The sequence below is a fragment of the Salmo trutta genome, chromosome 27 (genome assembly GCF_901001165.1).
Source record: "Salmo trutta chromosome 27, fSalTru1.1, whole genome shotgun sequence".
In the NCBI taxonomy this organism is placed as follows: Eukaryota; Metazoa; Chordata; class Actinopteri; order Salmoniformes; family Salmonidae; genus Salmo; species Salmo trutta.
The window spans coordinates 39547131-39570125 of NC_042983.1; the positions used below are offsets into that span (position 1 = coordinate 39547131).

General features: G+C 42.2%; 2 protein-coding genes across 4 annotated transcripts in view; one reads left to right on the forward strand and one right to left on the reverse strand.

Moving 5' to 3' along the window:
* The window catches only part of gak (cyclin G associated kinase), a gene marked incomplete in the record, with an annotated part of 45324 nt that extends 39433 nt beyond the window's left edge, over window positions 1-5891 (reverse strand). The window contains 2 exon segments of the mRNA XM_029718008.1: window positions 59-120; window positions 5535-5891. Of these exon segments, the coding sequence (XP_029573868.1) occupies window positions 59-120; window positions 5535-5676 (204 nt within the window).
* A 9968-nt stretch (window positions 5892-15859) lies between these two features.
* Window positions 15860-21847, forward strand: wdr31 (WD repeat domain 31). 3 transcript variants are annotated; one of them, XM_029718009.1, is made up of 10 exons: window positions 15860-16171; window positions 16551-16711; window positions 16889-17018; window positions 17109-17183; window positions 17471-17615; window positions 17821-17921; window positions 18523-18590; window positions 19066-19207; window positions 19499-19661; window positions 19797-21847. In XM_029718009.1, exons 2-10 carry the CDS (start codon window positions 16662-16664, stop codon window positions 19952-19954), a joined length of 1032 nt encoding a protein of 343 aa, XP_029573869.1. In that variant the 5' UTR covers window positions 15860-16171; window positions 16551-16661; the 3' UTR covers window positions 19955-21847. The 3 variants fall into 3 exon arrangements, with proteins under 3 accessions (XP_029573869.1, XP_029573870.1, XP_029573871.1); XM_029718010.1 differs by having other exon boundaries at window positions 16554-16711; XM_029718011.1 differs by having other exon boundaries at window positions 16623-16711.
* Window positions 21848-22995: the final 1148 nt, after the last annotated feature.

Here is a 22995-nt window from a genome sequence, read left to right on the forward strand (position 1 = left end):
CGTTAGCAAGGTGTGTGCAGAAAGGGATAATGTGTGTGAAGGAAATCAAAACGCTTACCTTGAGAGCATAGTCTTTACTGCTGCCTATGTCCTGGGCTTCATACACAAATGCAAAACCACCTGCAGAGGCAAAGACAACGAGGGATCAATGGCCCGGATGAGAAAGCAAGCACAACAATAGCTCGCTTCAGTGCTATTTCACACCCAGTGCTGATTTGTACTACCTGCCGTAGTGCCAATCAGGGCCTGTACTCATAAAGTGTCTTGGAGTAGCAGTGCTGATCTAGGATCAGGTTCCCCCCCGTCCAGGTAATGTTATACATTATGGTATAAAACACCAAACTGACCCTAGGTCAGCACTCCCACTTTGAGATGCTTTATGAGCATGGGCGCTGGTGTTGTTAATGCGAATACCTTTCACTTAAGAGACATTATATCTTATAGTGATTGCTGTCAGAAGTCAACATAAGAAGGTTTCCTCCACCTATTGCACTTCACTACATTGTCATAACGGACAAATAATGCTTTAGAATTATCTCATTGAAACAGAGGTGGACTACTGAACACTAATCTGGAGACCACACCCATATTCCAGGGAGCTTTTTTTTTTTTGCAGCAACTACTGTTGCTGCTAAAATCATTGACGTTGCAAGACGTTCCGTCTTGTGTCAACAGAGTAGTTCTCTTTTTCACAGACAACGTTATTGCAGCATCAGTTTTGCTGTAGTTTTCAAGAATAGACAACACACGGTCTGATGACTCATTTGTAACAATTCTGTTGCAAGTTAACCTTCAAATTAAAAAAGGTGTGCTCTCTGCAGTCTGCTCAAACAAGACCACCACTCAGCTCGAATGTTTCTCAGAGCAGATCTGCACATTCCAACATTGTGCCTGCATTTGGGGAGTATTAGAATTGTGTTCAAAGACATTTTTCTCATTATTTGTTGTACTTGCTAAACACCTAACATGTAGGATACCTCTGTGTGCACTGGGCAGGCATCTCAAGTGAATACTAATTCACTATTCATTTTGCATACGCCCTTCAAGTCAATGAGGATTTGCTCCAATTCCTTAACGACAAACAGAGGCCGCTGAAATTAGAGAGCAGTCTGTTCTATGTGAAACATGAAACACTGCAGGCAGGGCCTCCTCACTCTTTATTGGACAAGAATGTAAAGGTGCCCTGTTTCTGGCACAACGCCATTGACATTCCATGCCTGAGGTATGTTACGGCCCTGCTATCTCAGTAATCAAATAAAGCCCTGCTCAAACGCCAACACTCTCCTGCTTCCACAAGCCAGTGTGTAGGCCCTATCTGCTACAGCAAACCTGTTAGCCAGGACAGAGGGACAAAGGTTGGAGGGCTGTAGACTGGAGACACTCCCAACTCAGGTGTCAAAAGGCTAGTGTAATAAGGTAGAGAGAGAGAGAACGAGCAAGAGAGAGAAAAGGAAAGAGAAAGAGAGAGCGAGCGTTCGTGTTAGACATGCCGCAAATAGTTGTTAGTGGGCCCCGGTCTATAGAGCATGTTTACTTGGGCCGGGACAACACCAGCATCGTTACTAGGGCCGGGACGACACCAGCTTCGTTACTTGGGCCGGGACGACACCAGCATCGTTACTAGGGCCGGGACGACACCAGCATCGTTACTAGGGCCTGGACGACACCAGCATCGTTACTAGGGCCGGGACGACACCAGCATCGTTACTAGGGCCGGGACGACACCAGCATCGTTACTTGGGCCGGGACGATACCAGTATTACAATATTTATTCCATGGTAAAAATGAAAACACGAAGCAGACCAAACTCTATGGTCCTTTAAAAACCTGCTGTATGTAAAAATATTGTGTGCTATAACTTGGGAAATAAATACATGTGAATCGAGATGACAACATAATGATGTTTGGTCACAATATTACGGCTGTTTTCCTAAAGAAGTTCGTGTTTGACATTAATGCTTGTCTGGGACAATACTTTTTATTTTTTTAGGAAATTGGTGCTAATGTTGGGTTTTTGAGCTAGCACCCAGTAGACTCACATTCACTCCTTGTCCAAGAATTACCCAGAATACACAGAGCGGGCATTGACTTTGCTAAGTTTTCCATCTCATCAAAAGTATAAAGTGCATTCGGAAAGTATTCAGACCCCTTGACTTTTTCCACATTCTCTTGCGTTACAGCCTTATTCTAAAATGGATTGAATGTATTTTTTCTTAATCAATCTACACACAATGACAAATCGAAGAGTTTTTTTTTATGCAATTAAAAAAAAACAGAAATACCTTATTTACATAAGTATTCAGACCCTTTGCTATGAGACTTGAAATTGAGCTCAGGTGCATACTGTCCACATTTGAGTCATTTGGGAAATTCAATTGTTTGGACATGATTTGGAAAGGCACACACCTGTCTATATAAGGTCCCACAGTTGACAGTGGATGTCAGAGCAAAAACCAAGCCATGAGGTCGAAGGAATTGTCCGTAGAGCTCCAAGACAGGATTGTGTCGAGAAACAGATCGACAAAAGTCTGCAGCATTGAAGGTCCCCAAGAACACAGTGGCCTCCATTATTAAATGGAAGAAGTTTGGAACCACCCAAGACTTATCCTAGAGCTGGCCACCCGGCTAAACTGAGCAATCGGAGGAGAAGGGCCTTGGTCAGGGAGGTGACCAAGAACCAGATGGTCTAGAGTTCCTCTGTGGAGATGGAAGTACCTTCCAGAAGAACATCTCTGCAACACTCCACCAATCAAGGCTTTATGGTTGAGAGGCCAGATGGAACACACTTCCTAGTAAAAGGCACATGACAGTCCGTGTGGAGTTTGCCAAAAGGCACCTAAAGGCTCTCCAACCATGAGAAACAAGATTCTCTGGTCTGATGAAACCATGATTGAACACTTTGGCCTGAATGCCAAGCATCACGTCTGGAGATAACCTGGCACCATCCCTACGGTGAAGCATGGTTGTGGCAGCATCATGCTGTGGGGATGTTTTTCAGCGGCAGGGACTGGGAGAGTAGTTAGGATCGAGGCAAAGATGAACAGAGTGAAGTACAGAGAGATCCTTGATGAAAACCTGCCACTGAGCGCTCATGTTCACCTTCCAACAGGACAACAACCCTAAGCACACAGCCAAGACAACGCAGGAGTGGCTTCGGGACAAGTCTCTGAATGTCCTTGAGTGGCCCAGCCAGAGCCTGGACTTGAACCCAATCAAACATCTCTGGAGAGACCTGAAAATAGCTGTGCAGCGACGATCCCAATACAACCTCACCAAGCTTGAGAAGAATGGGAGAAACTCCACAAATACAGGTGTGACAAGCTTGTAGCTTCATACACAAGAAGACGCGAGGCTGTAAACACTGCTAAAGGGTCTGAATACTTATGTAAATGTAATGAGATTTTTTTTATTGTGTACTAAATTAGCAAAAAAATCTGAACCTGCTTTTGCCTTATCATTATGGGGTATTGTGTGTAGATTGAGGGGGGAAAAAAACAATTGAATCAATTTTAGAGTAAGGCTGTAACGTAACAAAATGTGGAAAAAGTTAAGAGGTCTGAATACTTTCTAAATGCACTGTATCTGCCAATGCGAAAGCCAGACTCCACTGAGGCACATCGATGTGCAGGTCAGACATGATGAGACTGTAGACTCCTAAATTGACAGCGGTAAAATCTTTGGTATTATTGTGTGTAGCTATGTTTGCGTGCAAGCTAGCCAGCCCACAGAGAGAGCATTGCGGAGTTTGTAGTCGACTTGAGCTGCAACAGACAGCAAAATGAAACATTATTATAACAGCAAAATGAAACATTTGTTCACAAAAAAATATTCTTCTCACAGTGTTATTTAACACTGCAAATTGAAGAAACAAGTGGTTTTGGGTTGATTTTTCTTTTCATTTCTAACAGATATTTTAATCTCTGTCGCATGAAATCCCTTGTGCTTGTGGGGCTCTTTTGGTTGTTTTTTCCCCCCGCTAATTGCATTTTGGAACATTCACACGGACCCTACAGCCATAGGCGCATTTGTTGAGCTAATAATATGCATAAATAAAACATTTCAGATGTTTTATTTATATGCAGTGGTTGTATGAATTTTGGATCTGTCATCCCAGAGTCTGTTTTGAACCAAAGAAAATGATTTAATAAAGATATAAGTATTTGGTTGTAATTTTGCAATATTTTATAGGCTACCAAGGGAGGCCAACCATCCTCCATGAGAGCCTTAAAGGGGCAGTGCTGTATTTTGAGAGGCTTGAATATGCAAAGAAGTCAATAAGCGGAGTGTAAACAACATTTCTGTCTGATTCTCTATGGTAAACAAGATAGTAATGCATTTTTGTTGTGATTCCTTGCATCATACAATGATGTAAAAATTGTTACAAGTGACTTGAGCTTTTGGACAAGTAAAAACTATCTGTCCTACTTGTCCTAAGGACATTGATGACAGCTAGGGGACATGGCAATGCAAAGGTCCTAATTAAATCAGGACCAAATCAGAGAGGTGCAGAGATCCTGCAATCATTTCAAAGTCAGTCTGAAAACAATCCTTTATTGTCAACTATCTTTAATGTTTAATCAATGAAAGGAAGTGTATCAGATGAGAACACAGTGCTCCTGTTTTAGTTAATTGTAAATTCTGAAGGTCTTCGTCATCAGGCCTTTCTATTCATTTCATTACCGTTTTTGTAACTTGCCTGCATCAAATTGTTGGATGTCCATACACTCCTTTTAAACTGACAACACTACAATACACCTGATCACAAGAACAAATATTATCCTTGATAAGGAAATAGAAAACATTGCTTGAGAGGAGAAAGTGTGTGATTAAAGGGAAATTGGTTCTCCATTTTGATGGCATGAAACACTACAGGTCTCAGGGGTCCTCTCTGTAAACTTCCACATGAACAATACTGCACAACTTTACTTTGAAGATGGTCAGAAGAGGTAATACTACCAACGGAACATAAGCACTTTCTCTTTTCCTGCTCCAATACTCCCCAGATTCCTCAACGTGTCAGCTGTCTGTTTCAAGGGTAAGCATGAACCTGTCCCACGCAGGTTATGTGTACTGAGGGCAGAAAATAGTAAGTAGGTACTAGGTAGTTCGATTATAGACTGTTTGTGTACATAGATATTATCCATGACAAATTTCTAAACAAAGTTATCTAATCATTATTTGTTACATGGACAGCACAGCTCAAGTACCAGTATTTATATTAACGTGTTTATATTAACAACCCTTGCTACAGTATATCATCATGTAATTTGTTGACACCTGCCTATAATGTCAATAAAGCCGTCTTAACAGTTGGCCGTAAATAAAAACATAAAATACTATAATATCTAGTATGTCTTGTTAAAATCATATTCTAGCTAGCTGATAAAGGATGCTAACAATAAACCAGATAGCTAGCTAGCTAAAGTTAGCCGGTATGGCTAGCTTGCTAGCTAGTTAACGTTAGCTAACATTAGCAAGCCTAGTGTCATGTAAATATGACGTATGCGGATTATCAACCTTGACACATAACTCACCTTCAGCTATAACCCTTTTGATTCTCAGTTTCATGTCACCAAGCTCCACAATTTGCCCTACAAAATCATTTTGGTCTCGACTTGCGCCTCCAGTGCCACCGGGCCCTGCCAGGAAATCAAGTGCCGACTGGAAGAGGGACATTTTGTCCTGCGTCCCCGGTGTAGCTCAGCGAGCTCTTTCCAGGCCTTACAGAGATAATATGCTGTAGGCAAAGGTTTAAAAAAAAATCAATCAGTGATGTTGTTAAGTTAATTATGAACGTTAATGTCTAGTTATTTGATTCCTTCGCTACACAAACATTATCGTCCTACTCATCTAGAGTGGCCATCACTGCACTTCCGTGAGATGGTGACGCTTATCGTGACGTCACAAACATTCTTCTTCTATGGTATAAGGGAGGTCCACAAATTAACGTTTAAAGTACATGCCGCCACCTACTGTGCTGGAGTGTGCGTTATAAAACGGTTTGCCTAATTCTGTACTAATAAGAAAAATAAAGAAACTAATAAATCCCTACTAACAAACCCTCACCAAAACCCTTCCAACCCCCTTGTAGAAGCACCAGTGCTCGGGCTCCCGAGTGGCACAGCTGTCTAAGGTACTGCATCTCAGTGCTAGAGGGGTCACTACAGACCCTGGTTCAATTCCAGGCTGTATCACAACTGGCTGTGATTGGGAGTTCCATAGGGTGGTGCACAATTGGCCCGGTGTTGTTAGGGATTGGCCATCATTGTAAATAATAATTTGTTCTTAACTGACTTGCCTAGTTAAATAAAGGTTCAATTAATTTAAAAAAAATTCAGACAGTATGTCCACTTACGAAGGGAGCAGCCATGGTAGCTCCATCCGCCCGCCTAGTAGTGCCACCGATCTGTTTTACAGCCTCTGTGTAACAGCTGTCCAGCGAAGACAAGAATATTGGTCTCGACACCAGTGTAACAGATATGATTGTACATCGTAACTCTCTAACGTTTTGTTTTTAAAGGACTGTCCAGCCAGCGATCCCAGTTGATCTGTAGTTTATTCTTACAAAAATAGTACAAAATACTATAAATGTAAGTACCTGACGATAGACACAAGGAAGAACATTAGATGTGCAGGACAACAGTATGTTAATGGCGGTAGATTCGTGATTTGTTTGTTAGCATGGAAATAACTGAATTAGCAGGGAGCTCCAACATAGGATTTTGCCTGTGCTTAGCTGGATTCCGTTTCTTTTTATCCCAAAAAACTCCCTAGTCCTTGCTGATGACAAGCATACCCATAACATGATGGAGCCACCGCCATGCTTGAAAATATGAAGAGTGGTGCTCGGTGACGTGTTGTGTTATATTTGCCCCAAGCATAACTCTTTGCATTTATTTGTAACAGCTGTCCAGCGAACACAAGAACACTGGTCTCGACACCAGTGTAACAGATGTGATCGTACTTGGCTGTAGATGTGTGATTTGTCTGTTAGCAGGGAAATAACTGTGAATTAGCAGGGAGCTAATGGAAACCATTACAATTAGAGCATGCTAGCTAACTCACTCTTACAGCAATAACATCCTATTAGCGCATGCTAGCTAACTCACTCTTACAGCAATAACATCCTATAAGAGCATGCTAGCTAACTCACTCTTACAGCAATAACATCCAAAAGCACATCCCAGGAAGCCCCCAATATCTAACAGGTACCGTACACACACACACACACACACACACACACACACACACACACACACACACGCGTATATACACTGCTCAAAAAAATAAAGGGAACACTTAAACAACACAATGTAACTCCAAGTCAATCACACTTCTGTGAAATCAAACTGTCCACTTAGGAAGCAACACTGATTGACAATAAATGTCACATGCTGTTGTGCAAATGGAATAGACAACAGGTGGAAATTATAGGCAATTAGCAAGACACCCCCAATAAAGGAGTGGTTCTGCAGGTGGGGACCACAGACCACTTCTCAGTTCCTATGCTTCCTGGCTGATGTTTTGGTCACTTTTGAATGCTGGCGGTGCTTTCACTCTAGTGGTAGCATGAGACGGAGTCTACAACCCACACAAGTGGCTCAGGTAGTGCAGCTCATCCAGGATGGCACATCAATGCGAGCTGTGGCAAGAAGGTTTGCTGTGTCTGTCAGCGTAGTGTCCAGAGCATGGAGGTGCTACCAGGAGACAGGCCAGTACATCAGGAGACGTGGAGGAGGCCGTAGGAGGGCAACAACCCAGCAGCAGGACCGCTACCTCCGCCTTTGTGCAAGGAGGAGCAGGAGAAGCACTGCCAGAGCCCTGCAAAATGACCTCCAGCAGGCCACAAATGTGCATGTGTCTGCTCAAACGGTCAGAAACAGACTCCATGAGGGTGGTATGAGGGCCCGACGTCCACAAGTGGGGGTTGTGCTTACAGCCCAACACAGTGCAGGACGTTTGGCATTTGCCAGAGAACACCAAGATTGGCAAATTCGCCACTGGCGCCCTGTGCTCTTCACAGATGAAAGCAGGTTCACACTGAGCACATGTGACAGACGTGACAGAGTCTGGAGACGCCGTGGAGAACGTTCTGCTGCCTGCAACATCCTCCAGCATGACCGGTTTGGCGGTGGGTCAGTCATGGTGTGGGGTGGCATTTCTTTGGGGGGCCGCACAGCCCTCCATGTGCTCGCCAGAGGTAGCCTGACTGCCATTAGGTACCGAGATGAGATCCTCAGACCCCTTGTGAGACCATATGCTGGTGCGGTTGGCCCTGGGTTCCTCCTAATGCAAGACAATGCTAGACCTCATGTGGCTGGAGTGTGTCAGCAGTTCCTGCAAGAGGAAGGCATTGATGCTATGGACTGGCCCGCCCGTTCCCCAGACCTGAATCCAATTGAGCACATCTGGGACATCATGTCTCGCTCCATCCACCAACGCCACGTTGCACCACAGACTGTCCAGGAGTTAGCGGATGCTTTAGTCCAGGTCTGGGATGAAATCCCTCAGGAGACCATCCGCCACCTCATCAGGAGCATGCCCAGGCGTTGTAGGGAGGTCATACAGGCACGTGGAGGCCACACACACTACTGAGCCTCATTCTGACTTGTTTTAAGGACATTACATCAAAGTTGGATCAGCCTGTAGTGTGGTTTTCCACTTTAATTTTGAGTGTGACTCCAAATCCAGACCTCCATGGGTTGATAAATTGGATTTCCATTGATTATTTTTGTGTGATTTTGTTGTCAGCACATTCAACTATGTAAAGAAAAAAGTATTTAATAAAATTATTTCTTTCATTCAGATCTAGGATGTGTTGTTTAAGTGTTCCCTTTATTTTTTTGAGCAGTATATATACACACATCATTTTTACACATCTACCAATCGGTGCCCTTCTTTGCGAGGCATTGAAAAACCTCCTTGGTCTTTGTGGTTGAATCTGTGCTTGAAATTCACTACTCGATTCAGTGACCTTATATAGATAATTGTATGTGTGGGGTACAGAGATGAGGTAGTCATTCAAAAATCATGCTAACGACTATTATTGAACACAGAGTTCATGCAACTTATTGTGTGAATTGGTATGCACATGTTTACTCCTGAACTTACTTAGGCTAGCCATAACAAAGGGGTTGAATAATTATTTACTCAAGACATTTCAGCTTTACATTTTTTACAAATTTCAAACATTTTCTACTAACATCATTTCACTTAAACATTATGGGGTATTGTGTGTAGATCAGGACATGTCCATAGTGAACTCATACACATTGTAAATATGAAAATAGAATACAGTATTTCAGAACGTGACCTATATCAATATCAGACTGGGAAGAATTTACGTTGGCGATCTCCCCCTATCTTCAAGTATGACCAATGGCATAACACCTTATTGATATGTAAACTCAACCAACCAATAGGAATACATAAACATTGAATATACATTTCTGCAGTGTCAAGTGGAAACATAACCAGCCCTGTTACATATGCATAAGAGACATTGTGAGTGATTCTAGATCTCTGGGCCTCTCTAGCTTCTCAGAACCTGGTATCCACCAAATGCTGAACTGTGTTCCCCCGACCATTACAACATTTAGCTTTCACATTCACAGTAATCATGTTCCCCTCCACACTTGGCACACATTTTCTTTCCTTTAAATTGAGAAGCTACATATCCCATTCTTTGGCATTTAAAACACCACCATTTGGATGGTACAAATTCTTGGACATTGAAACTAAGGAATCCCATCTGTAGCAGTCAAAACCTTCTCAAACCTCAGCAGCACTGAGAAGTTTTCATTTATTTGACCCTCTTTCCTACTGATCATCCTTTTGGCCTTAATCACTTAATCTATGGACATAGAAACAAGCATAATTTCCACCGATTTCCACAGTTCTTCTTGGTTTATTGGCAGACTACACCCCAAAAGGTGTATTACCGCCACCTACTGTGCGGGATGAAATCAAAGATCCCAAAAAAGGAACATTGTGGGGGTGGGAAAATATCCATAGGCCTAAAGACTGTCATCTTCCATTGCCAATACCCCTTCGGATTTTCCGCTGTAAACTCCTGAAGTCCCAGATACTTTTCAATTGCAGCAACAACAATGTCCAAAGTCTTTCAATTTCTTTGATACATTCCGTACAGTTGGTAACATTTACAAATAAACGCTACAAAATCCACCTTTTTAAAACACACAGAGTATCCTGTTGTCTTGCTTGGCACACATTCACTGTGGTGAATCTGCGGCCATATCTTCAACATTGTCACATGCTTCTTTTGGTTGCCTAGGAGATTCACCCTTTTTGATAAAAAAAAGTAACCTTTATTTAACTAGGCAAGTCAGTTAAGAACAAATTATTATTTAGAATGACGGCCTACCATGGCAAAACCCGGACGACGCTGGGTCAACTGTGCGCCGCCCTACGGGACTCCCAATCACGGCCGGATCTGATACAGACTTATAAGACACTCCAATAACTGGATCATGATCTCCACCACAACTGCAGCACTTATCTTTTTCTCTCCAATCTTAAGAATACAGCTTCCTCACACACCTTATCTAACCTAGCTTTAAAATGTGTAGGGAGGTGTTCATTGTCAGAAAAACAAAAACAACTAACAGACTCTCCATTCACCATTCTGGTCAGGCGACGGGCACTGACCACACCTGTTCTTCTCTTCCTTAGGTATCTAAACCTCAAGTTCCATCGACACCCCGGAGATGACTCCCTTAACAGGTGACCTGCTCCGAAGTTCAAAACACGATACTTCGGATGTCAAGATTCTTGTTGTTATTCTCTCTCTCTCTCTCTCTCTCTCTCTCTCTCTCTCTCTCTCTCTCTCTCTCTCTCTCTCTCTCTCATATTTCCCAGATATTCATCCTAAAAACACATCCTTGTCTGCGGGATATAGGATAGGATATATTAAAGCATTTTGGAAATATAGACTTGTAAATACACAGATAGAATAGCTGGAAATATCAACTTTTCATATTCATGATGAACGTCACTTTTTGCTGATCAATAGACAACTTTCCAAGTAAAAAGCGCATACAGTTACGTTTTTATTTTATTTGTTGTGGCTATTGTAATCAGCAAATCAAAATCAATTCAAATTGTATTTGTCACATGTGCCAAATATAACAGTGAAATGCTTACTTAAGAGCCCTTCACAACAATGCAGAGTCTAAAAATATAAATAAAACAGTAACACTAATAATAAAATACCCAATAATGGAGCTACAGTATATACAGGAAGTACCAGATCAATGTGGAGCAATATACAGGAAGTACCAGTACCAGACAATGTGGAGCTATCTACAGGGAGTACCAGATCAATGTGGAGCTATATACTGGGAGTACCAGATCAATGTGGTGCTACAGTTGAAGTCGGAAGTTTACATACACCTTAGCCAAATACATTTAAACTCCATATTTCACAATTCCTGACATTTAATGCTAGTAAAAATTCCCCGTTTTAGGTCAGTTAGGATTACCACTTTATTTTAAGAATGTGAAATGTCAGAATAATAGTAGCGAGAATCATTTATTTCAGATTTTGTTTCTTTCATCACTTTTCCAGTGGGTGAGAGGTTTACATACACTCAATTCGTATTTGGTAGCAATGCCTTTGAATTGTTTAACTTGGGTCAAAGGTTTTGGGTAGCCTTCCACAATAAGTTGGGTGAATTTTGGCTCCTTCCTCCTGACAGAGCTGGTGTAACTGAGTCAGGTTTGTAGGCCTCCTTGCTCGCACACACTTTTTCAGTTCTGCCAACAAATTCTCTACCGGATTGAGGTCAGGGCTTTGTGATGACCACTCCAATACCTTGACTTTGTTGTCCTTAAGCCATTTTGCCACATCTTTGGAAGTATTCTTGGGGTCATTGTCCATTTGGAAGACCCAAGCTTTAACTTCCTGACTGATGTTTTGAGATGTTGCTTCAATATATCCACATCATTTTCCTACCTCATGATGCCATCTATTTTGTGAAGTGCACCAGTCCCTCCTGCAGCAAAGCATGCCACCACCATGCTTCACGGTTGGGATGGTGTTCTTTGGCTTGCAAGCTTCCCCCTTTTTCCTCCAAACATAACGATGGCCAAACAATTACATTTTTGTTTCATCAGACCAGAGGACATTTCTCCAAAAAGTACGATCTTTGTCCCCATGTGCAGTTGCAAACCATAGTCTGGCTTTTTTATGGCGGTTTTGGAGCAGTGGCTTCTTCATTGCTGAGCGGCCTTTCAGGCTATGTCAATATAGAACTCGTTTTACTGATAATATAGATACTTTTGTACCTTTTTCCTCCAGCATCTTCACAAGGTCCTTTGCTGTTGTTCTGGGATTGATTTGCACTTTTCACATCAAAGTACATTAATCTCTAGGAGACAGAACGCATCTCCTTCCTGAGCAGTATGATGGCTGCATGGTCCCATGGTGTTTATATTTGCGTACTATTGTTTGTACAGATGAACATGGTACCTTCAGGCATTTGGAAATTGCTCCCAAGGATGAACCAGACTTGTGGAGGTCTACATTTTTTTCCTTCTGAGGTCTTGGCTGATTTCTTTTGATTTTCCCATGATGTCAAGCAAAGAAGCACTAAGTTTGAAGGTAGGCCTTGAAATACATCCACAGGTACACCTCCAATTGACTCAAATCATGTCAATTAGCTTATCAGAAGCTTCTAAAGGCATGACATCATTTTCTGGAATTTCCCAAGCTGTTTGTTAGTGTTTGTAAACTTCTGACCCACTGGAATTGTGATACAGTGAATTATAAGTGAAATAATCTGACTGTAAACAATTGTTAGAAAAATTACTTGTGTCATGCACAAAGTAGATGTCCTAACCGACTTGCCAAAACTATATGTTTTGGCAATATGTGTCTTCCCTGTGGCTCAGTTGGTAGAGCATGGTGTTTGCAACGCCAAGGTTGTGGGTTCGATTCCCACGGGGGGGCAGTACAAAAAAAAAATGCATGAAATGTATGCATTCACTACTGTAAGTCGCTCTGGATAAGAGTGTCTGCTTAATGACTAAAATGTTAAAAAAATAAAATGTAAATAGTTTGTTAACAATAATTTTGTGGAGTGGTTGAAAAATGAGTTTTAATGACTCCAACCTAAGTGTATGTAAAAATTCACCCAACTTATTGTGGGAAGCTTGTGGAAGGCTACCCCAAACGTTTGACCCAAGTTAAACAATTTAAAGGCAACGCTACCAAATACTAATTGAGTGTATGTAAACTTCTGACCCACTGGGAATGTGATGAAGGAAATTAAAGCTGAAATAAATAATTCTCTCTACTATTATTCTGACATTTTACATTCTTAAAATAAAGTGGTGATCCTAACTGACCTAAGACAGGACATTTTTACTAGGATTAAATGTCAGGAATTGTTTAAAACTGAGTTTAAATGTATTTGGGTAAGGTGTATGTAAACTTCCGACTTCAACTGTATGTACATGAAGGCAGGGTAAATATAGCAATTTCACAACAATTACCTAATACACACAAATCTAAGTAAAGGAATGGAATTAATAATATAGAAATGTATGGGGGTCAGGAAGTCCAGGATCCAGTCGAAGAGGGAGGGGTTCAGTCTCAGAGTCCCTAGCTTGCAGTGGTGTAAAGTAATTAAGTAAAAAGAATACTTGAAAGTACTACTTAAGTCGTTTTTTGGGGTATCTGTACTTTACTATTTATATTTGTGACAACTTTTACTTTTACTTCACTACATTCCTAATGAAAATGATGAACTTTTTACTTCATACATTTTCCCTGACACCCAAAAGTACTCGTTACATTTTGAATGCTTAGCAGGACAGGAAACTATTCTAATTCACACACTTATCAAGAGAACATCCCTGGTCATCCCTACTGCCTCTGATCTGGCGGACTCACTAAACACATGCTTCGTTTGTAAGTGATGTCTGAGTGTTGGAGTGTACCCCTGGCTATCCGTAAATTAAATAAACAAGAAAATGGTGCCTTCTGGTTTGCTTAATATAGGGAATTTTAAATTATTTTAAATTTACTTTTGATACTTAAGTATATATAAAACCAAATACTTTTACACTTTTACTCAAGTAGTATTTTAGTGGGTGACTCTCACTTTTACTTGAGTCATTTTCTATTAAGGTATCTTTACTTTTACTCAAGTATGACAATTGGGTACTTTTTCCACCACTGGTAGAGACCAGGGCAGACAGATTGAGACAGTACAATCTCTGTCTACTCATGGGAAACTGTTGAGCGTGAAAAACCCAGCAGCTTTGAAGTTCTTGTCACAAACTGGTGTGCCTAGAATCTACAACCATACCCTGTTCAAATGCAGTTAAATACTTTGTCTTGCCCATTCACCCTCTGAATGGCACACATACACAATTCATATCTCAGTTGTCTCAAGGCTTAAAAATCCTTCTTTAACCGGTCTCCTCCCCTTCATCTATACTGATTGAAGTGGATTTAATTTTGAAGTGGATTTAATTAACAAGCGACATCAATAAGGGATCATAGACTGACCTGGTGAAAGCTATGTCATGGAAAGAGCAGATGTTCTTAATGTTTTGTACACTCAGTGTTCATACAGATAGCATTTGGATTACTGTTGCAGTGCTATTTGAGTTGTTAATTGGATCATTTTTGTAATTTTAACTCTTTTTCTCCCCAATTTCTTGATATCCAATTACGATCTTGTCGCTGCAACTCCGGAGAAGCAAAGGTCGAGTCACACGTCCTCCGAAACATGACCCGCCAAATCACGCGTTTTAGCACCGGATCGCTTAACCCGAGCCAGTTGTGACACAGGCTGTAGTGACGCCACAACAATGCGGCATGCCGTAGACCGCTGGGAGGCCCCTTTCTTGTTACATTTTTGATTATTTGTGTACTTGCTTTACATGTTACTTCATTTTTTGGAGCTAGTAAACATAAGCATTTCGCTGCGCCCGCTATAACATCAGCTAAACAGTGTACGCGACAATGAACCTTTTATTTGAAAGGAAAGAGAATCCGACCTAGGACTCTGACACCCTCTCCCTAGGTCTACAACTTGCCCCTCAAGTCACCTGATCATTGCTAGTCCAATATGACCTTCCGTTGGCTCACTGCATTTGTGATGCATATTGGGATGTTCCAGTGTACTCTAATCCTGTCCTGTCCACCATCCTGGCTGTCTGCCCTGGAATTGCCATGTTGGCGTGGTGATAGTTATGGTGTATGGAGAGGATGGAACCACATATAACAAGCGCACAAAGCAGGTGTTCACTACAAGGAACCAACACAACCTGACACTCATTGACTAGAAATGCCAATGTGAATGCCATTCTGAATCTCCCATAAATGTCCTTGAGAGGCCCACTCCACCATTAGCCATCCCCTAAGGCAGTTAGTTACTAGACCATGCAATTGGACTGCCACATGACTGGTACTCAGACTGGATTACAATAGCTACAACATTTAAAAAAAAAATACTAATAAATGTTACTGTATGTATTTTTATCAGGTAGGACCATACAGCACTAAATGAGAGCTTCTAAACTAAAGTTTACAATCATCAAAAAATATGAATAGTTGATATTTCTTCCTTTTGTATCTGTGTTTACAGGTCTATATTTCCAAAATGCTTTAATATATCCTAATGTTTGTTTCTTTATGTAGGGAAAATAGTTTAAAGCAACATAAGAGCTTGCAATATTGGGTTACATCATCTTACGGGGGGCCTTGCCACGCCACTAGCTTAATTGCAGAAAATCACAGAAAAGGAGAGCACGGACTTTTATTTGGTAGTAGACTATTAGAAAGGTAATGTGAGAACGTTGCTCCGCCCTCTGTGTCAGGTGACCTCAGTTCGCCTGGTAACAGAGAAAGCGTCGCTAGGAAGTGAATTAGTGCGATGAGTTCGCGGCCAAAAAAAAAATAGCTTTTTTTTTTAGGAAATCTACGGCGAAAGTTTACGAATTCCGGAACGGGAGTACAGTTTATCTGCGAGAAGGGAGTAAAGTTGTCTAATTTATCACAATTATGCTTCGTCGCGTGCTAGCTAGCTCATTCACATCTCGTGGCATGAGAGATAAAACAAGATTAAGTTAGCAAGCTAGCTAGCCAGCAGCTAGCTAGCTTAGTAGTCATAGTCAATTACGCACCCCAGCTGGGCAGGTAAGCAAAAATCGATCTGGCTTGCCACCACCTGTTTTAGCTCGACAAGTCACTGTAAAAAATATATATATATATATATATATTTTATCTGTTTACCATTGAAAGTATCGTTAACCTGGTATGTGTGTCCGAATAACACTGCTACAGCTATGGAAGTTGTGTCGTCGTCGGTTGGGTTAATGCGATGTGGCAGTAATCATAATAGGATTTCACCCTCCTTTCTGAATAAAGCTTCCTTCTGTCTGTCGCCCGGTTTATTTATTTAGCTCATGGAGTGTTTACATCATCACACAGTTGAATAAGTAGACTACTGTAATGGTGTCAAGTGACATAAGTGGGTGCACGTTGCATTAATCTGTGTATTGGGTTGATATTTCAGCAGAAGGTGGTTGACAGTTGAAGAATAACACTACCCTAATCTGCTCATATGGGTTGGGGACCTGGGTGGTAGCCCTGCTTGCTTCCACAGCCAGGTTGTTCTGACACAAACATGGGGAAACTTCAGAGCAAGTTCCGACGGTCGCGCTCTGAACTGTACAGGTAAGACAGCCAGCAACATCAACACAGGCTGAGTGACCCTAAACCTGTTTAAGACAGACTCCAGATGTTTTATTGATCAGATAATCTGTGCGGTGCTTGGTTCAGATTGTAACAATCCCATGACATACCTCAAATAGGTCTAATAGATCATTGTGCATTTGTACTGTGCCTCTGCAGGGCGACCAAAGGTGATGGCGAGGATGCTGCTGTTAGTCAGGTGATACAGTATGAACCCGCCCACCGTGACGCCGTCAACTGTGTCACCAACCTGACCTCAGACCTCTGTGTGTCTGGAGGAGGTGACATGGTGAGTAAATTGACTAGGTTTTATGCATGTGTTTACGAGTGACAATATAGTACAGGAAACTGACTGCTAATCTGTCTCATCTCTCCCCAGGCAGTGGTTGTGTATGACTGGAGAGGAGGGAAGTTATGTCAGTCATTCCAAGGTCACAACAGAGAGGTTACCAAGGTAAACAGCCAGTGCACTCTGAGGTAGTTGAAGAAAGAGGGTGCGATGTGGCTGTGGCTATTGAATGGATGCCTGCCGTTGTTTTATTAGTGTGTTTGTAGTCTTTAGAATAGATATCAATTGTGGTGCTGGGAGTAACAGTAGAAAAATACATCTTCCACACACGATTTTACCTCTGCACATTTGTTGTCGTCGACGTTTCGCTACAATACCTTTTTTGTGTGTGTTTTGTAGATATTCTGTATCTAATTATCGAGTCTCCTCCTCTCTCTCTCTCTCTCTCCTAGGTGGAGTGTTTTCCTGGCAGCACCTGGATCTTCAGTGCGTCTCGAGACAAGAGTGTTATGATGTGGGACCTCAACCAGGGGGACGAGCCCATCCAGGAGTTCTGTGGCCATGAGCTGGTGGTCAACGGGCTGGCCGTCAGTCCAGGTAGAAACGGGGTGAAGTTTCCCCGAGGTGCAGATCTAGAATCAGATTTCCCTCCTCACCCAATCTTAACCTTTAACTATTAGTGGGGAAAATTCAAGATCAGCGTCTAGGGACAACTTCACCCCTCAAACACTTGCATTAACACCTTATCAAACACCATAATAAATACCTGTGTGTGTGTAAACCATACTTGTATTTTCGTTAGATGGGTCGAGGCTGTGCACTGGTTCCCGTGACAACTCCATGTGCCTCTGGGACATTGAGTCTGGCGAGCGTGTGCATAAGAACACAGTCTCCAGAAACCTGGTAAGTGACTCTTCTGTCCCCGTACTATAAAAAGGGTTTATAAAGGTAGGATGATATCTCATACCCTGTGTCCAAATGATCATACTTCATACTGTTTACTATAAGTATTTACTAGGCACTAACAGTACTGCATACTATTTAGAAACACGGTTTAGTAAAAAGTTATACTAGTACAAATGATGAACATACTACAGCTCCATACTGAGGAAGTGTCGTCTGTTGCACCGTCATAATGGAAAGGCAATTTAATTCCTGAATATGTTAAAGTGAAATCACAAAGTTTGGTGATGCGTTTTGCATACTTTGCACCATCTCACTTTTTAATTTGTACTGAAAGTGCCCTATCTTAAATGTTACTGCTGACATGCAAAATTTTTAGGATCATATCAACAATGGACTATATTTGTTTTGAAGTAAAATATCCCTTTAAGGAATTCACACTATATGAAAAGGGGAAATGAGTATGACATCCTGGCATTTAAAGCATACAAAATGTAGATGCATCTTGCACACTACTAAACGTTATATTATTACATACACAAAAAAGTATTGTAAATATTATTCCGTATGATCATTCGTATAGAGCCTGACTCTTTTTCAGGTTACTCATGTGTGTTGGGTACCTGAGAGCAGCTCCATCGTTCAGACATCCGAGGATAAAACCATCAGGTAAGTTGTTATAGCCTGGTCCCAAATCTGTCGGTGCTTTTGCCTACTTCATTGTCAAGCCAAACATGTTTTGAATACCAATTCCATAAGGAGTTTGCAAGAGAGCAGTAACAGACTGGCCCCCAGGCTATAGGACGACAGACTGGCCCCCAGGCTATAGGACGACAGACTGGCCCCCAGGCTATAGGACGACAGACTGGCCCCCAGGCTATATGCTGTTGGTAGTCCCTCAGGGTATGATCACTAACAGTGTTACTGTGTGTAATGCAGTCAGAGGAGGCTAGTGGGAGGAGCTATAGGAGGACGGGCTCATTGTATAGGCTGGAATGGAATGAATGTTCCATATGTTTAATGTGTTCGATACCGTTCCATTTAATCCATTCCAGCCATTACAATGAGCCCGTCCTCCTATAGCTCCTCCCACCAGCCTCTGAATGCAGTGCTCCAGGTTGATACGTGCATTTTGAATGTGCAGGGTGTGGGACAGTCGTACCTGGCAGGTCACTAACACGTTCCCAGCCAAGCAATACATCCAGACACACTGTGACATCAGCGCCAACGGTAACCACCTCCTGTCCAGCAGCAATGGCTTCGGAGGCCAAGGCTGTGAGGCTACGGTGAGTTCCCTTAAACCCTGTCTGGGTTTCCAATTCTCTATCCTTTTCCAGAACTGTGCACTTGTTCACCCCCCCCCCCCAATGAAAGGCATTGGTTTGGTGCAAGAATGACTGAAGGAAGTTTCTACCATGTTGCTCACACCTGTCCATCCCTTTTAAATTGATGAGGGGGAAGTGTACAATTTCCCACTCCTGTAGAAGGGTAGAGAATTGAAATGAAGCCTGTCCCTACGGAGTATTGTTACTGTGTGAAACCCACATCACTCATGTGTTTTCTGTGTGTGTTTGTAGCTTTGGGACCTCAGGCAGCCTGGCTGTAAGGTGGTGGAGTACCGGGGCCACCGTGAGACCACCGCTTGCTGTGTGTTCCTGCCCTCCAGCCCCGGGGGCCCTGCGCTTGTAGCGTCCTCGTCTCACGACTGCTCAGTCAAAATCTGGGATCAAAACACTGCAGGTAACACTGCCCTACCCTACGATGCCCTACCCTACGATGCCCTACACTAGTGAGATAAATGGCCTCTCTCTTCTCATCATGTTTATTCTTCTTGGTTCTTTCCTATTTTCCTTGTCACTCTTTCTCTCTCCGAAGCCTGTCTGACCACTCTGACCCTGGATGGATCAGGTCCTTTGGTGTCTTTGGCCCCAAGTGACTCCAGCAGTCTGCTGTGTGCCAGCTTTAACACAGGGCTCCACATACTCCACCATCACAAGGATGGGCTGGACCTAAAAGAGGTGGCGCGCTTCTGATGAGGGCACAGGACCGGTGCCGGCACGGTAACCCGAAACCCCAAATCCCCTACACTGTGGGCCACACAGACCTCCAAGCCAGCGGAGCCCTTTAAGTCAGATGGACCTGATCAGGAGACACCATCCCTGGGTCAACTGATGGGAGAAGACCCCTGCGAGTCATTCTAAATCAGGGAGAGCCCTAGACATTGTACTCAGAGCATCAGGCGAGGCCCAACTGCTTTGGAATGTCTTGGTACAACAGAAATGTTTTGGATGTTTGGAGACTAAGTGGATAGTGATAGCATTAGCACGTACAATTAGCCAAATTGCTAACTGTATGTAGACAATTGTTGAATCGTTAATCAGATAGTTTAGGAAAAACTGTAACCGCTATAAAAATAGAGTGGGCAAATAAATCATGAATCGTTTAGAGCAGGGGTGTATTCACTAGGAACCAAACGGGCCCGAAATGTGGAGGGACTAAACTGAACTTGTCCAATAAGCGCAAATGTTCATTGCAAAATGTATTTTGCTACGTTGTGCACTAATGAATACACCCCAGTCGTGTCCCACTCTAATAAAGTGTCTACTTCAGACCGGACTAGGGTGAAACTTCACAGGAGGAGATGGACACTTACGTTCTTACGACAGTTTATTTGAAATGGCTTCACGACCCCATTTTAATAATATAATAACAAATTTATGCCACATTTTATCAGACGCTTTTATCCAAAGTGATGACTTAGTCATGCGTGTATATATAATTTTTTTTACGTATGACTGGTGCCGGGAATCGAACCCACTATCCTGGTGTGGCAAGCGCCATACTCTACCAACTGAGCTACAGTGCAACTCGGCAGTGCTAATGTCGACCCGGGTTGTGATATTCGACTTCTGTGACATACTCCGTTATTATGCTGGCAAAAATGTAACTTATGGAATGCAATGTATTTGTATTAAACTGACTGAGATACTGCCACACCAAGGGGCTTTCAGCGTTTGCCAAACTAGGGGTCGCGACCCCTTTTGGGGTCACAAGTTTTGAAAATAGGGGTCTCGAGAGAAACTCTGAAATAAAATGTTAAATTTGCGCTTGGTTAATAGAAGCGGGATTACATCAGTAACTTCCGGTAGTCGCTAGATATGGTTGTAATAAACAGAGCGGTTCTGTTTTCTTCCTACAAATGTGGCTCCATCTTTCGAACGGTTTAAGCTACAAAATATTATGACCCCCCCCGCATCACTGAATGATAAGACTCTCAGGAACACATGTGTCTCTTCCCTTCTGCAATGCCCACAAGCAGGACTCATTTAGAACAGAATGGACAAGTCCGACAAGCAGAACTCATTAGAACAGCGTGGACAAGACCAAGCACTAAATCAGACTGGGGGGAAAATAACATCAATGACGATGTCATTTTCTTCACAGAAAATGATACAGCGTAAAATGATTGGCTGATGATCTTCTGAACTTCCCGATGCATTTCAGTCATTTCAAAACATATGTCCTTCAGATTGAAATACTGCCAAAAGTACTGTCAGACTGATTTGTAATAGACTGTCGTAGCCCAAATTTTACAAGTTAACATTGGCTGTTGATTACGTCATTTTTTTTTTTTTTCAAATGGTGGGGTCGCGAAAACATTTTTCATATCAAAGTGGGGTCACGGGTCAAAACAGTTTGGGAATCCCTGCTGTAGATAGTTACCTCTTAGGAATTGGATCGGCACGGAGAGACACTATACCAACACATCATGAAAGGGCTTTAGCTACAGGAGTTAACTGGCCAGTTACATGGCTAACACATTCTGATGGGAACACATCCCATACAGTTTCAAGTTTTAATGTCATGTGCACAAGTACAGTGAAATGCCTTTTCTTGCAAGCTCCAAATGTAGCACAAAAAAAAAATAACACCACAAGGTAGAACAAAAATAAGAAGAACACAAAGTAAGAAGCCAAATACAGGGTCAGTTCCAATACCATATTAACAATGTGCAGGGATACTGGAGTGTTAAGAGGTAGATATGTATAGGGGTAAGGTGACTAGGCATCGGGATATATGATAAACAGCGTAGCAGCAGCGTAAATTATGATTGTATGCGAGTGTGTGTGTGTGTGTACGTGACTAGAGTCCTGTGAGTGTGCATAGAGACAGTGCAAAAAATAAAATACACGGGTCAACTCAGAAAGCCCATGTAGCCATTTTGTTAGCTATTTAGCAGTCTTACGGCTTAGGGATAGAAGCTGTTCAGGAGCCTGTTGGTGTCATACAAACATACACCGAATGAAAAAATATAAAGAGCAACATGTAAAGTGGTGGTCCCATGTTTTCATTAGCTGAAATAGAAAGATCCCAGAAATGTTCCATATGAACAAAATGCTTATTTCTCAAAAATGTTGTGCATAAATTTGTTTTTTTTGTCCCTGTTAGTGAATATTTTATCCTTTTGTCAAGATAATCCATCCACCTGACAGGTGTGGCATATCAAGAAGTTGATTTAAACCGCACGATTATTACACAGCAGCACCTTGTGCTGGGGACAATAAAAGGCCACTCTAAAATGTGCAGTTTAGTAACACAATGCTACAGATATCAAGTTGAGGGAGTGTGCAATTGGCATGCTGACTGCAGGAATGTCCACCAGAGCTGTTGCCAGAGAATTGAGTGTCAATTTCTCTACCATAAGCCACATCCAACGTCGGTTTAGAGAATTTGGCAGTATGTCTAACCGGCCTCACAACTTCAGACCACGTGTAACCACGACCTCCACACCCAGCTTCTTCACCTGCGGGAGTATTTCTGTCTATAATAAAGCCTTTTTGTGGGGGAAAACTCATTCTGATTTGGCTGGTCCTGGCTCCCAAGTGGGTGGGCCTATGCCCTCCCAGGCCCACCCATGACTGCACCCCTGCCCAGTCATGTGAAATCCATAGATTACAACCTAAGGAATTTATTTCAATTGACTGATTTCCTTATATGAACTGTAACTCAGCAAAATTGTTGCGTTTGTATTTTTGTTTAGTATGCATAAAAAAATTGCATCAGTGTCAACCAT

Bases quoted from the DNA above. Each gene is read 5' to 3' on its own strand.
- wdr31 (XM_029718009.1), top strand. From the start codon at position 16,662: ATGGGGAAACTTCAGAGCAAGTTCCGACGGTCGCGCTCTGAACTGTAC. The intron at 17,616-17,820 runs GTAGAAACGGGG...TATTTTCGTTAG, and splicing joins CGGGCTGGCCGTCAGTCCAG to ATGGGTCGAGGCTGTGCACT. The intron at 17,922-18,522 runs GTAAGTGACTCT...ACTCTTTTTCAG, and splicing joins ACACAGTCTCCAGAAACCTG to GTTACTCATGTGTGTTGGGT.